Here is a 15,094-nt window from a genome sequence, read left to right on the forward strand (position 1 = left end):
AGTGTTTTGTGTTCTTCTCATCTTGTATACGAAAAGGATGTTGTTCTTTCAGAAAGAAAGACCGAATAATTGCTTTAATCTAACTCACTATAAGTATCCTATCCCATATTCTTATATTTTAACTATAGTGTATACATCTCTGATTGTTTATATTAACATAATCATAATTCTACACGGCGAAAATAATAACTAGCCTAATGATTCATTGTTCTCTTGTGGATATTAACTATAAATGTTTAAAAGGTTACATTTCTCTTCAAGGCCCTGACTGAAGAATAGTACTAAACAACAAGTAGACGAGATTAACGGCAAATGCAGCAGGCTGCAACACAAACCGGTAGGTAAGAGACACATTTTTATAACATAAAAGTCCGTTCATTAGAAAAGTGCGTTCAAATAAAAAGTTTAATATTTGAAAACAAATTCGCCAAAAATGTCTTCATAACGATACCTCACATTTTACAAAAGTGCGAGAGAAAATTTATTTTTGTAGTAATAATACAAATTTCCAATGCATGTTTTAACAATTCGCATTTTTGCTTAAAAGTGCAAATCTGCGCTAAACTCCGATATTAAATGAACGAAAGACAAAGATGTCTGCCTCATGTTAGTGGGTTTTGAGAAAACATGTTTTTTTGTTCTATATGGTTGTTTTACACACTTTACAACAACTTATTGACACTTTTGTAAGCTACATAATTTTGTTCAGAAACGAATTCAAAATTTGTTTGAATGGCAACTGCCTCAGTGTATGGAAATATAACCATCAATGTATCAAACCGTTCCATTTAAGACATTACATTACGACATGCTTTTCTCACGCCAGTGGCACAACTTTGCCTTAATTTAGAATATATAAGTGCAAACAACAAAAATGACAAAGTCTATTTTCCACATTTTATGTTTCATGTATTATTTGTGCAACAAGAGCGAATATGTCGTGTAGGCTGCATTTAAGGTAATTCTGAAGACGATTAACATCGTTTCTACTTTGTTTCAACTTTCTTTGCTTTATTTATCGTTTTGACTTAACAATATTTGTTGCAGGGGTCGAAGCAATCGGAGGCCTTTCCTTATAGAGAGAGAGAGAGAGAGAGAGAGAGAGGTCTACACAGAAAAAAAATGTGGTCCCACTCTGAAAACACCGTTTCCAAGCAGGCGGTCTCAATCTCATACTTTGCTTCCAAACTCGACTCTTCGCTGAGGTGATACAAACACATTAACAATCGATACTTAATTCCGACACAGCATGTTCGTGTTAGCTGCCACTATGGGATTCATATCTTTGTACTCGGACTGAAGTTGTGTAAATCTGCGGTAAAATGGAGAGAGGAGCTGAAACCCTGGGAATCTCGCCCTCTTACTGCCTCCGTCGGCTGTAAGAAATCCCCTTTCGAGGTAATTATAACCTTTATTTCGACTTAAAAAGTTTTCGATTTTGGTTTTAAGTAAACGCAAATGTCTTAAATGTGTGTCTAAAGCCGCACAATCACCAAAACCATCAAGCTGCAGTTGTTTTAGTTGATACGGGCCTCGAGAAAGCGATTGATTTCTACTGGCCGGAGAGTTTTGGGGGTAATCCGCTATATCGGTCACTTTTCAACATTTTGAGGATTTCAACAACCGCGTATCATGTCTAGTTCCGTTAAGGTCTGTCGGCGGACAGACTAAAAGAAAGAGTGTTTCAAGTTTGTTTTGAGCGGTGAAGAAGTGAAGAAGTGTCTAACGTTGAGTCTTTGTGGGGGGCCCAGTGCGAAAGTTGTTTTTATATATGTCGCCGTACAGAAAAACTGTATTACTTTGCTAAGCGTTGAATTAATGCTATGTTAAGTGCTTTGTAGGTTATTCGTTTTATTACCACACTTTTCTCAGATACAGTATTACTGTAAACCACCTATCCCAAGAGGTTCAAAGACACTAAATACTTTCAAAGTATGAAAAATAATATCATTCTTTAAAATATGTCTTTACAAGCAGACTATGAAAATATAATACAAACAGAATATATATAATGTCAATAAATAGTATTTATTATGTACGTAATATTCATTACTACATAGGTGTAACCTTATGAGCTTTAACATAACGTTTCTTAATAATTAAAAATTCAAAAGGACTTTTTTGAGATTTACATAAACAAGTAATGACAAGAAATATACAATATTACAATAAAAAATAAGGTGGAATAAACATTATGCACTGGGAAAAGGATAAAACAGTATATAAAATGTTATAATAAAAATGACAAATATAAAAAATAGCTTTAAAATGACATTATGAACAACAAGGGAAAGAAAAACACTGTATTTGCACATGGATTCTGTCTGTCAGCCATTTAACTATTTACTATTCACATTTAAAAAGAAAAAAATTATGTATATATACAAATTAGAGGATTGACTTTTACTCTGTGTTTCAGATTTCAGCTAATTTTACCATTGTCAGAAGTTCGGACAGTCGTGAGGTGAAGGTGTCCTCTTGTGGCATTTACCGGTGTGACGCTGCACCGTACACAGTTTGGATGTTGTCTTGGAGATGAGAATGTGCTGCTAGCAACAGGAAGGAAGCATTTTGACATGATGGGGTGCAGGACGAGCAAAGTCCTACCAGAACCACCCGCCGATGTCCAACTAGACCTGGTCAAAAAGGTAGAGCCTCATCAGACTGATGTCTACAAAAACTTTATTAAATCTGAAGGCGGCACTGAGAAAACAAACTCGCCGTCCCCTCAGGGTCAATGCCAGGCTTCTGCGAAGGTGGGTCAATCCCCTCTCCCGGCTAACGGCCAGCCGGAACCCGCTGACCCACACCGGAAAAAAGTGGCCAAATACAGGGCCAAGTTTGACCCTAGAGTGACTGCTAAGTATGACATCAAAGCTCTGATAGGTCGGGGCAGCTTCAGTCGGGTGGTAAGAGTCGAACACAGGAGCACGCGGCAGCCGTACGCCATCAAGATGATCGAGACCCGTTACCGTGAGGGCAGGGAAGTGTGCGAATCCGAGCTCTGCGTTTTGAGACGCGTGCGTCACACCAACATCATCCAGCTGATGGAGGTCTTTGAGACTGCAGAGCGGGTCTACATGGTGATGGAGCTGGCCACCGGCGGTGAACTCTTTGACCGCATCATCGCTCGTGGGTCCTTCACGGAAAGGGACGCCACACGCGTGCTGCAGATGGTTCTTGATGGGGTAAAGTACCTTCATATGCTGGGCATCACACATAGGGACCTGAAGCCCGAGAACTTGCTTTACTATCATCCTGGTGCCGATTCCAAGATTATGATCACAGACTTTGGCTTGGCCAGCACAAGGAAGAAAGGTGATGAATGTCTGATGAAGACTACCTGTGGAACACCCGAGTACATCGCTCCTGAGATTCTCGTCCGGAAGCCATATACTAATGCAGTAGACATGTGGGCACTGGGGGTCATCTCCTATATACTGCTTAGTGGCACCATGCCTTTTGAGGATGACAATCGCATGCGCATGTATCGACAGATCCTCAAAGGGAAGTACAGCTTCTCGGGGGAGGTAAGGACAGTGCGACAGTATGCTTTACTAACTTTTATTCATTCACACAAAGAGTTTTTTGTCATGTGAAGAATATATTTAAAATCCATGGATAAAATAAAATCATTTATTTTTAAGTGAAAGTTACTATAAATGGTTAAAAACACATTTTAGTTATTAATTTGGGAGTATTTGTGTGGGGGTTTAAAACACCTGACTTTAAATGAATTGTATAGCATTTATCCTATATATTTCATGGGTACATGTACATGTTCCCTGGGAATTGAATCTGAGAATCTGGTGTTTCTAGCTTCATGATTTTCCAGTTGAGCCGCAGAAATGCTCAGCATCAACAGCTGACATCAATCAGAATGATGTACTGTATATGCACGCATTACTGTACACATACTGCATGGAAACCATGAGTTTAAACAATTGGTAAACCCTGTTCTAAATAGTCAAATTTGTTTTAAAAGATTTTGAAGAAAGATTTCCTTGTCACACACGTGACATGACACAACTAAATTCCTGTATGCCAAACAGAAACATTTTCCTTACATTCAACATTGATTTAGCAGATGCTTTTATCCAAAGCGATTAACAGGAGAGAGAATTTAACATTTTGTCTGTGAAACAGCTAAAAGTGTACGTAATATTAGTATCAGTATTACCGAAACCTACGGGATAATCCAGCTGCGGTGATGTAATTATCTTTTCAGTATGGATTGGATTATATATTGTAAGATTATATGCAGTGTAGGGATCATATGTGCAAAGCAAGGCCTGCTGGTAGATTGGAAATGAAGATGTTCCTGATCAGGTGTTGAGTGCAAACAATGTTACTTGCTTTTTATATAGTTGGTGATGTTTCTGTATCGTAATACATGTGCTGTTCATTTGCATGGTAAAATATTTATTGTGTATGTGTACGTATAATGAGCTTTAATGAAAGATGCGAAAGAAGTGAGTCTAGGCAAGAGATGTATATATTGTCCTCTTTAATAGTTTTTAATGGCTGATACGTCTACTAATTGCTTGAGAGATGGGTAGCTGACAAAATGTCAGATAAGATATAGACAATATTGGTGAAAATTTACACAATACTTGCTTAACTGGCTAGAAAATTTACATCAGAACATGCAATTTCCAAAGCTCTCAGTAGTCTGACATTGGCTAAAAACCTGATAAAAATCTATTACTACTCTCTGTTACCTTTCTTTAATTTTGAAATAGCTCACTTAAGCTAAAATGTGTATTTTACGTCCCATTCTAAAACTTGGAAAATCTGTTCTTTTTTGCAGTTTTGTTATAAGCTTTTAATAGCACAGAAATGACACACTAATTGATCTTAATTGTTCTACAACATTTCTTAAAACATATCTGCATACATTAGAATTAAAAACTTGATATGAACACTTTTTATGTGATCACAATGTTTATTTACCTACATGGCAGAATGGACGTTGTTGATTTTTCAATCTCAGATTACCTGTTTCGTTAACCTGTGTTCTAATGACATACTAAGTGTCAGGTCTAGTAAGAGTATGTTTAAGACCCCGCTGAAAGAAATCTGTCTACTGTTCTACAGCTATTTGAGGTCACTGAAGCCTTTACTCAGTCAATTCACTACTGCATTCCTCAATGGAAATATACCCAACAAAGCCACCATCACAAAAGCAGAACACAAATGGCTATAATAGTCCTGCCTCTCTGTCTGGCATTTGCCTCCATGAGCTCTGTTTCTATTTATCACAAGTCCTGAATTCGTTTCAGACATTTTAAACTATTGCCAAATGTTTCTTCTTGTATTTTGAACTCGGATTTCTTGACGTGTTTATTTGTGGACTTGTATTTATCGATTGAGCGTATACTTGCATGCAAGTTTTCCTGCGATAACATGTGATTGCGTTTTTGGGAGTATGTATGTGTTTGTGTTAGCTGGACGATAACCAGCACCAGTCTTATTATCGAGTGTTATCCCGCAGTAACCCCCTGCATGAGCGTGTGATGCAGAGTTCCTGGCAGAGTGTGTGTGCGTCAGGGCCTCATTGCCGCTGTGAGTCACAGACAAGACTAGTGTAGCTTTACAGGGAAAAGCCCTGGAGGAGTCATGCTAACCAACAAAAACCAAGCAATGTTTTGTTTTCTCTCTTGCTTATAGATGTGCTTGTGTATGCCCAGTTCCTGTTGTCATAACATACAAGGACATGCACTGCTAAAGATGTGCATGGAGGAGTGAAAAATTAACTTGAAGTAACTAGTTTATACGTTTTGTGTTGTCTTGTGCTAAAACATTTCTATTGGTCTGACCTGGCACAGGTGATACGGCCTTTATGTTTCACTGAACTTGAATTATGTCCCCCAATATCAGCAGTTGTCATAGTTGTCCACTTGCATATTTTATTTCCATCTATAAATGTGTTCACAGACAACAGAGAGAATTAGAATTATTCACAGTAAGTATCTTAGAATCTTTTGAGGAAGTGAGTTTCATTTCATTGCATTTTATTAATCCCTGTTTTCTGTCATTCTCTCTTTCTGTCAGCCATGGCCAAGCGTCTCCAACCTCGCTAAGGACTTTATCGACCGTGTCCTCACAGTGGATCCTAATGACCGGCTGACTGCTGGCCAGGCACTTAAACACCCTTGGATTGTCAGCATGGCTGCTTCCTCCTCAATGAAGAACCTGCAGCGATCCATTTCCCAGAACCTCCGGAAGAGAGACTCATCACGCTGTCCCAGCACCAAATCAGCCCAATCCACTCGCTCCAGCCGCTCCACAAAATCAAGCAAGGCGCGGCGCGTACGCGAGAAAGAGCTGAGGGAACTCAACCGAAGATACCAGCAGCAGTGTAATGGCTGACTCTATGTGTCTGACTCGTGCAGACTAAAACGCTGGAGAACGTTGAAGAGAGTAGAACAGTCAATTCAACTTCCTCCTCCATCACAGAGCCAATTAGAAGAGAATCTCCTTGGAAATTTTCACTCGTTTTCTCTTTTTCTGCTGTTTCGCTTTTGTCTGTTACCTTTTTTGTGAATGTTTTATTTATTTATTGTAGGTGTTTTATTGTCCTGTCTCATTCATCTTTTTATCTGATTGTATCTGTTGAACAGAATTTTTACGTTGCTGGAAGGACTGAGAATACATGTTTGCTGTTCGAGACCTTCCTGATTTTTGCTGTGAATTATTTGTTATGGTACCCATGAAGTTGATTGCTCTTCTGAGAGGTGACATGTGCTGTTTATTCATTATTGACAACAAATCAAATGGCCTAGGAAAAATAATCATACAAATCACATTTGATATCAATGGGCTACATCTGTTCTATTCAGTCTACCAAGCCTTTATTTTTTAAAGATTTTTCTGCAGCCCTGGTTGTAGACCCTAATGTTAATAATATCAGTTGTTAAAATCTGCCCAAAACTATACCGACATTTTATAAGTAAAATAGTCTGAAGCTTTTGGACTCTTTAGATTTGGTGAGTGAACAAACTAGATATTTATAAAGTTTTAACTTAAAAGTCACCTTTTTTAGAGGATTCATCACTGTTAGATCTGTCTCAACATGGATTCTGGTCATTAATCATATTAATTGATTCTCTGACAGTGGATGGCTTTAAACTCTTTCATGGTAGCTTACATTTAACCCAACTATTGGTCTTTAAGCCACTGAACAATCATCAAAGACTGTTATAGCTTACCCCCCTTTGTCAGAAAGAGCAAAGATGTGCCAAAGAAACTCCGGTGTGCCTGAATGAGGAGCATTTGGAAAGACATGGTTTCTCGTGAAAATAATAAAACTGTGATAATATTAGGAATTCTCAAAATGTATGTTTTAAATAAATACATTCTATGTGACATTTTATGAAACTATATATAACAAATGAAGGGAAAAAGCAATATGTACTTGAGTTGTGTCTCATTTCACGGCAAGCGCCATTAATTTGGTTTAAAAGTGATGAAAACATCTTTATAAAATAGCAACATTTTGGAGGCTTTGTTTTAATTACAGTTTGACAAAAGAAATACACCAAACTTTTTTTTATTCACATTATCTCATGTTTATGCTTGTTTAACTCTCTCAAACTTTAGATAAAATATATTTTCCTCTTTTTGGTTATGTTTATTAGAAAATTTCAACCGTTTGTAAAATTGTTTTTTTTTTTGCGCAAATTTAAAAATGATTATAAATTGAAAAACACTTAGCATGTCTGTTTGAGAGGTCATGTATAAGTTACATCACACAGTATATTTTCAGTAATATCCACTAAAATGCCTTTAATGAATCTTGATGTCAAAAGGAGTAATTATATATTTTGGGAAGACCACTGTTTGTATATCTCTATACCCCAAATCTTTTTTTCAAGATAATAATTATTTTATGAATGTTGTTCAAATCTGATTTTCTAGTAAGTTTAAGACTGGTAATGAAAATGGTCTTCAAAGTGCCAAAAATATATATGATTTAGTGTTTCACCAACATGCAAGTATTTGCAGAAGTTTAATCCAACGGCGATATCTTTTGAAAGAAATGCTTTATTTCTGATGTTTTTTAAATGAAGATTTGTGGTAGAACATGTACATTAACTTTTTCAAAATAGTGAATTAAAGATTTAAAAAAATATATGACATGCCTGCACAGTTATTCATTTATTTGCACCTTTCTAACACCAGATTGTTCTCAACCTTGACCAACACAGATAAGAATAATCAATACAACATGGATTCAACATTCTGGGATAGGCTACCTAGATTTTTTATGAACCAATTAAAATGTGAACCAAGTTGAATTTTTACAATTTTTTGTTATAGGAATAGGAATGTGACAAAATATTAAACGCAGTCAAACTTTAAGTGATGTTCTTGCCAAAAAATCCCATATTCCAAGTGAAATTAAACAATATTTCTATAATATTATACGAGAAATGTTTTTAATTAATAAAACTAAACCACCAACTCATTGCAAAAAGAGCCAGACTATTTCAAATGGAACTGACTTTTATTTTGAAAAAGAAAATTATGGCGCCATACTCTTGCAGACTGCTTCACATTTCACCCAGAGCCAGACAGGTTCGTTTTATCACTTCAGTTTTATTTACAGCTGAAGATATATTAAAATCTCTATTTAAGATATGTGTTCCGCATTAATGTTTTCAGTCTTATTTAATTTGGGGCGTGGCTAATTCAGTTTTCACTGTCAGCTTCAAAATTACGTTAACAGTTATACAAAGGGCACATGAAATCATTTGCAGAGTATCCTCCATGAATGCAATTGAACTTGCTGTATATAACAGTTAACAACGATCTCCTCAACAGTAAACAACAGTTAACTCTTTCTGAATTTTGTCATTGTCACTGACCTTTAACGTTACTTGTGTCTTCTCACAGGTTTAGAAACATGCTTGTCTCGCATATATAATTCTTGTAGCTGGTTCATGGGATGAATAGAGTCATGGAGTCTCAGGCTGAGGGAGGCAGTTCATCCAAAAGAGGTGCGTCCAGGAGACTTTCTATGACAAAGAAAAAGAGGTCCAACACAAGCAAAGAGAGACTAGGCAATGGTTCGATAACTTCATTTTTCAGTAATACACCCCCATGTAAACTGGCCTGCCCTCTGTGCGGTAAACTTGTACCTCGATACAAAATTAATGAACACATAGACTCGCAGTGCCAGAAGTTTCTTGGAGAGGACCAGGAGGACGCATCGCGTGTCAGTGAAGACAAGCAGGAGAAACTGATCGAAACACCCTCTAATAGCACGGTTAGTCAAAATGAGAGGATAGACATAGGGGAGAATCCAGCTGAAACAAGCCCATATTTTAAAAAGAACTGTGTGCTAAAGCAAGATTCATCTGAAACTAATTTGCAAGCTAAGGTGGTCCACACGGTTGGTCTTGGAAGCTTGTCTTCTAAACTGTCAAGAAGAGCACCTAGGCTTCCAAGCGCCTCAGGTGTCTCTGCAGATGATAAGGCCAATAATGGGGAGTTGAGCAGTTCACAGAAAGAAAACATGACTTTTGAATCAGTATTCTGTGGCTTGGAGACCGGTAACAGTTTCCCACCTGGACCTGTAGCTTCTAACCAACTTCAAATACAATGTGTTGAGAAATCTGTTGCAGTTCTGGCAGAAACATCAACCAGTAGTGTTGCCTGTCATTCAGTGAAATCTCCATCCAGAGTACTGAAGAGGAGATCCGACGAGAAAAGTGACACAAACAGTTCCGAAACTGTTGCAGTCCACAAGAAAAGTAGATGTATTCAAAATAAAAGTCAATTTCTGCTATTAAGAGGACAAGAAACTAATCTCAGCTCAGATGAAATTGAGGCCTCGTCAGGTGTCTGTGATGTTCCATCAGCGAGTCAAACCAAAACGGAGTCCACTCACAATGATACTGAATCTGATATGAAGGCTGGTATCAAACCAAAGGATGAGGCCGAAATCCTTAGCAAAGTAAAAGCCACTGAGAGTTCAGAGAATCGAAGCACCAGGCAACCATATTACCTGCAGAACTTTCGGACTGTCCTGGAGTCCGTGTTGGAGAACGAGGATGATCGGATGCTTTTTAATGAAGATGACTTCTCATCCATTCACACTTTTCAGAAACTATCAGGTAATTTTTAAAAAGCACATTTGCGTCTTTGTTCTGCTGTTGCTTCTATTGTTTTTATTGTAGTCTGAGTGTTTCTGCTGTTGTGTTGTTTATAGTCCAAGGAAATGTGTTGTATTTACCATATGTAACTACATATTTCAACTCATGTCCACCACCTGTCTCCTTTTTCCCTAGCACCCAGTCAAATGCTTTATGTACGTCTGTTCCAAAGGAAACTGAAATGGCTTCAGGTCAATAAAGTGGAATACACAGAGATCAGTTCAGACCTCGGCCCTGTCATTCAAGAGCTGGTGGCTTGTGGCTTCTTGCAAACAGGTTCGTAAAATGATTTGACAGTCCCTTGAGAGCACACCAGGCCATTTATTTAATAACGTAACTTATTATATTAAAATAATATTACTAATATTAAATTAATACTAATACTAAATTACTTTAGTATTTCTATTGAAATGACACACTTTTTGGGGAAAATCAACCTATGAATGGCTTCCTTTTAACTTTTAGTCTATCCACAGGAAAGCTTACAAAGGTGCACAAATTGCCTTTAGCTACAGCTTATAGGTTTCTTCTGTTAATAGAATCAGAGATTCATGACATCCATGAAGTTTTGGATTTGCTGCCTGCGCCGGAGCTCAGAAACCTGGCTAAAACTTTCCACCTTGGGCGTGGAGGGAACGGGACCCAAAAACAACAGTTGGTGGAGGGACTTCTTCAGCTGGGGAAGCAACGGTCATTGTTTGCTGGTCAAAACAACACGGCTGCTGTCATACTCAAGAGGTGAGATGTGTAAGCTGCTAAATGCACGCCGCATGACCAATACATTTAGCTCAGTAGAGAGATACTGGCTCAAGTGTTGTAGAGGAAAAGCGGAGGTTTCTCTAACATAGACTTCACTTTTATAGCTAAATTATAGCTCACAGAAATTGAAATATAGAAAATCATTTTCTTCTTTTAATTAAAGTCATTCTAGTGGACACTTCAGGTCCTTCAACTTTACGCATTGTTAATTGTGTTATTTCTTCTCCTGCAGGGCCAAACAAGCAGCAGGCTCCTGTGTGCGTCTTTGTCGCAGATCTCGTGCTGTGTTCTCCCGTCTGTTGCTTCTCTTTTCCCTAACAGACACTTTGGAGGAGGAGGAGATGGCCGCTGGGGGTCAGGGGCAGCTCTACACTATTCTGCTTGTCAACTCTGGCCGACTTGCTTTCCCAGACTACACTGTGAATCGTTCAGCCAGGCTGTTTCAGGACAGAGATAACCTCATCAGGTCAGTTTTGATGTTTTGTATTATATAAAAATATAACCAAATGTTCAGAAAATTCAGAATAAAAAAAGCTATTATATTCATATATTTTTTTAGAGATTATATTACATATATTTTGCTTTTTGAAATGTTTGTTTAATGTTTGATTTTGTTTTTCTGCACAGGTATGAGATGGCGATGCGTGCGCTGCAGGAAGTCATTGCTGCGATGCAGGCAGGCAATTGGGAAGATGCCCAAGGCCTCTATACCGCAGCAAAGACCACCTGGCAAGAGATTAAAGACGCCTGTGACTTAAGGTTTGACTAAGTATCTTCCATTATTACAATATAATTAAAAATATTATACTTTCACAATGTGATAGAAATCTGTAGTTTGTGTATGTGTGTAGTTGTCAAGAGGCGCTGCCTATTTTCCTGCGTTGTTTCACTGTTGGTTGGACATATACTCGAATACTGTCTCGTGGAGTTGAGATTTTGCAAAGACTTCGATGCTATGAGGTGGGTGTTTTGCTCTCGTGAACATGATCTACATATAAAAGGAATAAGGAATACTGTAGTGAAACTATTTCCATGAGTTCACTGAATTTGTTATCATTGCGTTTATGAAATGTAGGAGGCTGTGGAGGAACTCAGGCGTCTTCTGTCTCAGTCGGTTTATTGTGTAGACAGCAGGGGGCGATGGTGGGACAGGCTCGCTCTTAATCTCCAACAGCACCTCAAACAACATGAGCAGGTACCATAAATCAAGGGTTTTCAGTCCTGCCCCAAGAAGCCTGATAGATCCAACATTTGCCAAACAACTAATCCAAACTTTTATTTGCTGCTTCAGGTGTGTTTGATTAGGGTTGGTGTTAAACACTGTGGGACAGGTTTACAAATAAGAAGACTGAAAAAAAAACAGCTATAGATCACACCTCATAGATCAAAATAAACAGACAAAGTTCATTGCTTTAATGTTTTTTGAATATAGTCTAGCTACATACAGTATATGTACCACTCTTGATGATGTTTTTCATATCGAGGCCATCTATGCCATTCGGGATGGACTCAATGACCCACTGGTTCGAACAGGTCATCAGTTGTCGCTTCATCAACGGGCTTCTCGAATGAAAGAATCTGCAAGCTTTAAGAAGTATCGTCTGCTGCTACGAGATCTGCCCACTGTCCACGTGCAAGATGTCTGTCATGTGAGTTCATGATTGTTGAGGAATTTTACTGCTATATACAGTTTGGCACAATGAAATAATGCATGTTATTTTGTATGAATGAGATAAAATCTCATATCCAAATAAAAGATCTTACAAAAGATGTGCGATGCACAACATTAATTCATATATGTTTCTATCAGGTGACGATACGAGGACAGCTTTTTCCTCATGAGGGAGGTATGGGTAAATCAGTCTTCCTCATAGCAGCCAACGAGGACGAAGGCTCCAGAACCGAAAGAGACACCATGGTCATGTGCTCTGTTGAGGATCTGGCTTTGGCACACTACAGAACTCTGGGTTTTGATCAAGGTCTGTCAGCACATTGTTTGCACACCACAGTGGTGTGCACTTAAAGTTACTTTGCAAATATATGACATATTGTCATATTTGCAGTTAAGTATCTTGTTTTAAACACATTTACTTGTGCATATCTTTATGCACTTGAATTAAACCAAGCCCAGTTTTTTTATAATAAACCAAGCCCATTGTATATTCAGAAAGCATTCTGCCATGTCTTTTATACTGGGCTGTGTTGCTGACATGTGTTTCCTATTTAAGGTATTCACGGAGAAGGCTCTACATTTTCCGCTCTGTTTGGACTCCTCATGTGGGACATCATCTTCATGGATGGGGTTCCCGATGTCTTCCGAAACCCCTACCAGGTACAAAGCAAATAAGGAGTAAATGCAGAGCGCCTGTTGTGGTTTGGGTCACACGCCTAACTGTTAGGGCATGCCGCTGTAATTCAGAACAATGATGGTTTCTACTCCTTGCCCTTTCCCCAGAGTTGTCCTTTGGATTTGCACACTGATTGTTTCTATGGTAACCGGCGGGAAGCCATCGAGTCTCGCGCTGAGATGTTGCGCGAGGCGTCTGAGGAGACGCTGCAGGAATTGATCACTGATGTGTGGAACGGGCAGGAGGGGAAAGTGTGTGCGCTGATAAACTGGGAACTCTTCTCCTCTCTACAGCAGGCACAAGTAACCATAGATATTATCACACATGGATTAAAGAGATGCTTTAACTTGAATAATCCCTTTTCTTGTAGGATATATTAGCACATTCCTTGAACATGATTATTATAAGTATTAATAATGTTAATATATTAATATTAATTAAGAAATATGTTTTTAACTAGGCTTCTGAAGAGACTCCTGAGTCTTGCTTCATTCTCTTCGACCCTTTTTGAACCAAGAATGTATCATGTGTGAATGGCTTTGCCTGCTCTTGGTTAAGTGTGGTTTGGCAAACGTGTTGCCTGTAGTGGCATGTTTTTATGTATTTTCTTTCCACGGTTCTAGAGTCTGGTGGCATGTCTAGGTGGTCATTTCTTAAGCGGTGTGGTCCTCATAATGGCAAAAGACTACAGGCACTGCAGAGCAGGACTTCCAGATCTGTTAGTCTGGAATACTTCCAACAGAAAGTACAAGGTAAGGAAAGAATTCTGATTTATTCCATTTTTTTAATTCACTGTTATCCACTGTCAGTACTTCATGACTGTTTACTTTAGTATTATCCAAATGTTTATTACCTAAAGGAACTATGTATTGTTTTTGTTTTCATGTGCTAAAAATAAAAAGTGTTGCCTTGTGTTCCTTTAGCTGGTGGAAGTGAAGGGCCCTAATGATCGTCTGTCCCAGAAGCAACAGATCTGGCTGGATGAGCTCTGTAAGCTTGGTGCCGATGTTGAAGTGTGTCACGTCACTGCCACTGGAGCTCGAGGAGCTCGGCTGGAATGAAGATGCTCTCACACTACGAAATAAAGACTATTGTGGCTCACCAAGCAAGCAAACAGCGAAAAGTTTTAAATGCACACAAGCTGGATTTGATGATTGTATTTAAACTTTTGTTTGGCATCAGCTCTGGTGATCTGAAAGAAAGAGTATTTATAAGACTATAACAGAGTTTAAAAAACATGGTTTGTTCTCTACATCTGAATGAATGAATGAATGAGGCAATCTGAACCCTGATAAATGCTGCTTGATCACTTGTTAAAATGTGATATATTAATATAAACAAATATTAAAACGTTGACATTTCTTGGGTGATTTTTTTGTTAAGGTATAAAATTAAAACACAAATCAACAATTTTAAGTTATAGCTGAAATGCTTGAATTAGTATACAACTTAAAAAGAGTAAAGTAATAAGGGAAAAATAAGAGTGTAATACTTGAGCAAATGAGTATTTTTGTATCTGAGTATTTTTGACTGAAGCTGCTGTGTATTGTTGCGGTCAAGTATGTAAACTTGTAAAGGTAATAGATAATCAAATTCCTTTTTTATGTCATGTCTGACAAACAAAGTGAAAAAAAAACATAAAACTTTGATAAAACATGGAGTCGTGCGCAGAAACATTTTTATGGTCCGGAATGGTTTTAATGCAAAACCACGGTACCTCGTTTCTGACATTACTCGTGTAATCAATTTATTGTGTCTAGCTATCATAATAACCAATCACGAACAAGCGTTCAGCTTCAAACGTAGTCTATTGGCGGAACGGCCATC

General features: G+C 38.1%; 2 protein-coding genes across 2 annotated transcripts; both read left to right on the forward strand.

The window, feature by feature from the left end:
• The first annotated feature begins 1,052 nt into the window (after positions 1 to 1,052).
• pskh1 (protein serine kinase H1) lies at positions 1,053 to 8,103 on the forward strand. Its single transcript, XM_057347272.1, has 3 exons — positions 1,053 to 1,398; positions 2,420 to 3,530; positions 6,055 to 8,103. The coding sequence occupies exons 2-3, from the start codon at positions 2,577 to 2,579 to the stop codon at positions 6,370 to 6,372; spliced, it is 1,272 nt and encodes a 423-aa protein (XP_057203255.1). The 5' UTR covers positions 1,053 to 1,398; positions 2,420 to 2,576; the 3' UTR covers positions 6,373 to 8,103.
• Positions 8,104 to 8,519: 416 nt separating this feature from the next.
• Positions 8,520 to 14,618, forward strand: fan1 (FANCD2 and FANCI associated nuclease 1). Its single transcript, XM_057348030.1, has 14 exons — positions 8,520 to 8,580; positions 8,899 to 10,121; positions 10,296 to 10,436; positions 10,700 to 10,898; positions 11,152 to 11,385; positions 11,547 to 11,678; positions 11,771 to 11,879; positions 11,995 to 12,114; positions 12,404 to 12,568; positions 12,730 to 12,898; positions 13,148 to 13,251; positions 13,375 to 13,569; positions 13,891 to 14,019; positions 14,191 to 14,618. Exons 2-14 carry the CDS (start codon positions 8,951 to 8,953, stop codon positions 14,326 to 14,328), a joined length of 3,006 nt encoding a protein of 1,001 aa, XP_057204013.1. The 5' UTR covers positions 8,520 to 8,580; positions 8,899 to 8,950; the 3' UTR covers positions 14,329 to 14,618.
• Positions 14,619 to 15,094: the final 476 nt, after the last annotated feature.

Source organism: Triplophysa rosa, linkage group LG12, assembly GCF_024868665.1.
Source record: "Triplophysa rosa linkage group LG12, Trosa_1v2, whole genome shotgun sequence".
NCBI lineage: Eukaryota > Metazoa > Chordata > Actinopteri > Cypriniformes > Nemacheilidae > Triplophysa > Triplophysa rosa.

Excerpts from the sequence above, each read along its gene's own strand:
- pskh1 (XM_057347272.1), top strand. The coding sequence starts at position 2,577 with ATGATGGGGTGCAGGACGAGCAAAGTCCTACCAGAACCACCCGCCGAT. Across the intron at positions 3,531-6,054 it reads AGTACAGCTTCTCGGGGGAG|CCATGGCCAAGCGTCTCCAA; the intron begins GTAAGGACAGTG and ends TCTTTCTGTCAG.
- fan1 (XM_057348030.1), top strand. The coding sequence starts at position 8,951 with ATGAATAGAGTCATGGAGTCTCAGGCTGAGGGAGGCAGTTCATCCAAA. Across the intron at positions 13,252-13,374 it reads TCTTCCGAAACCCCTACCAG|AGTTGTCCTTTGGATTTGCA; the intron begins GTACAAAGCAAA and ends CCCTTTCCCCAG. Across the intron at positions 13,570-13,890 it reads CCTCTCTACAGCAGGCACAA|AGTCTGGTGGCATGTCTAGG; the intron begins GTAACCATAGAT and ends CCACGGTTCTAG.